Below are 1,859 nucleotides of genomic sequence, written 5' to 3'. Positions count from 1 at the left end.
TGTCCTGGATGTAACGTACCCTGGCGAAGATGGCGCTATTTACCGATGGCAAAATAAATTCACAAGTTTTGGCCTGCAGGGAACCTAGATCTATGTTCTTTGATTTAATAATTGTTACAATATAAAATGTAATGTTTCTCATCCCCTACTGCATTGCATTCATGAAGATGTTTTCGAATAGGTCAACATGAAATGTGAAGATTTCAAGAACGTACGGTTGTGTCAAGGAGATATGGAGTTGTGTAAGAAATGCGAAAATCGACGGTTCCCGAAACAAGACAAGATGTCCACCGCGTCCTTGGTAAGCGCATCTGCGACCACGCCAATGAAAAGTGATTTGAACACGCAGTAAGTTATACCTGAGAATACTCTATCTGCTATTCACCGTGCCTTGGAAGATCTGAATGTAATGTACGACAAAGTGGTTTCCATTGACAAGAAAATCAATGATCTACAGGACACTGTAAATTTTGTCAGCAGTTTCTTTGATGAGTACAAGCAACGTATGAGCGACCTTGGGCGAGAGAATGCGCATCTGAATGATCGTCTAACCAATACGGAATCCTGTCTAAAGAATGCTCAGTCCGAGATTGAAGATTTTCAGCAATATATGAGACGTAATAATATCGAAATCAGTGGAATACCGGAGTTACCAGATGAAGATACTGACGAGATAGCCAAGAAGATCGCGTCTGCGGTAGGTGTTGCTATCCAACCAGGTGATATAGATATTTCCCACCGTCCTTTCAAGAAACCAACTGCCACCATGGCTCCTTCCATTGTTGTGAGCTTTACCCGTAGAAGTGTGCGCAATAAGATATATTCAGCTAAGAAAAAATTGAAGAGTAAGACACCCACTGATATCGGCATTGGTAATGCAACCAACCCAATTTATATAAATGAACACTTGTCACCTACAAAGAAGCAGCTGTTTCATAAAGCAAATAAACGTCGCAAAGAACTATACTGGAAGTTTATTTTGACTTTTAATGGAAACATTTTTATTCGTAAAGAAGACCGCACGCCAGGCATTGTCATCAACACGGAAAGTGACCTGCAACGTTTTATATAGATCTAGTTCGAGTTGACGCCTAGCGTCCTGTTACTAATGTTACGCTGTTGATGGGGGACAGCCGATCTTTGATAAATTTTGTTTCTAAGTCGTATAATCTAGAGTCGTTTCAGGCTAATATTGCTAACAATGATTTTACTATATTACATTGTAACATTATGTCTATATGCGCTCATTTTGATGAGTTCTTATCTTTTTTGACGTCGCTTGAATTTTGTTTCCCTATAGTATGTTTATCTGAAACCTGGTTGTCAGAAAGTTCGCCCGTGTCTGTTTTCCAAATTCCTTCCTATAATTTTCTATTTCAAAACCGCCGTGAAAGTAAAGGTGGTGGAGTCGGCATTTATATTCCCGAAAACATACCATTTACTACTATTAAATCCAATGATCTGGATGTTAATCATTGTGAATCTATTTTCATTGAAAAGTTGTCTGCACGGTAAGAAATATGTAGTTGAATCAATTTACCGTAAGCCAGGTACTTCACTTAACGAGTTTTTAAATAATTTTTAAAAAAGTCTCAGTTTGTTGTCTCAAAAAATAAGAAGTGTATCTTTTTTGGTGATTTAAATATAGATTATGTAGTTAAAAAATCTGAGTATGAAACCTTGCTTAACTCGTATAATTTTTCTCAATGTATTTTATTACCTACTAGGGTAACTGAGACATCAAATTCTATTATTGATCATTTCATTACAAATATTAGTGATCTATTTTTCGAGACAGGTACAATTGAATATGACCTTAGTAACCATTTTCCTATTATTGCTCGCATTAAGGATCTTTC

The 1,859-nt window shown here is 37.0% G+C and overlaps 1 protein-coding gene across 1 annotated transcript; it reads left to right on the top strand.

Annotated features, from left to right (window-relative positions):
- Window positions 1-409: 409 nt before the first annotated feature.
- LOC144356058 (uncharacterized) lies at window positions 410-1,072 on the top strand. The gene has a single exon (XM_078010971.1). The coding sequence runs from the start codon at window positions 410-412 to the stop codon at window positions 1,070-1,072; it is 663 nt and encodes a 220-aa protein (XP_077867097.1).
- The last annotated feature ends 787 nt before the right edge of the window (window positions 1,073-1,859 follow it).

Source organism: Saccoglossus kowalevskii, chromosome 16 (genome assembly GCF_978046115.1).
Source record: "Saccoglossus kowalevskii chromosome 16, keSacKowa6.1, whole genome shotgun sequence".
NCBI lineage: Eukaryota > Metazoa > Hemichordata > Enteropneusta > Harrimaniidae > Saccoglossus > Saccoglossus kowalevskii.
The sequence above is the reverse complement of the archived record's forward strand: the minus strand, read 5'-3'. Positions and strand labels throughout refer to the sequence as shown.

Excerpts from the sequence above, each read along its gene's own strand:
- LOC144356058 (XM_078010971.1), top strand. The coding sequence starts at position 410 with ATGTACGACAAAGTGGTTTCCATTGACAAGAAAATCAATGATCTACAG.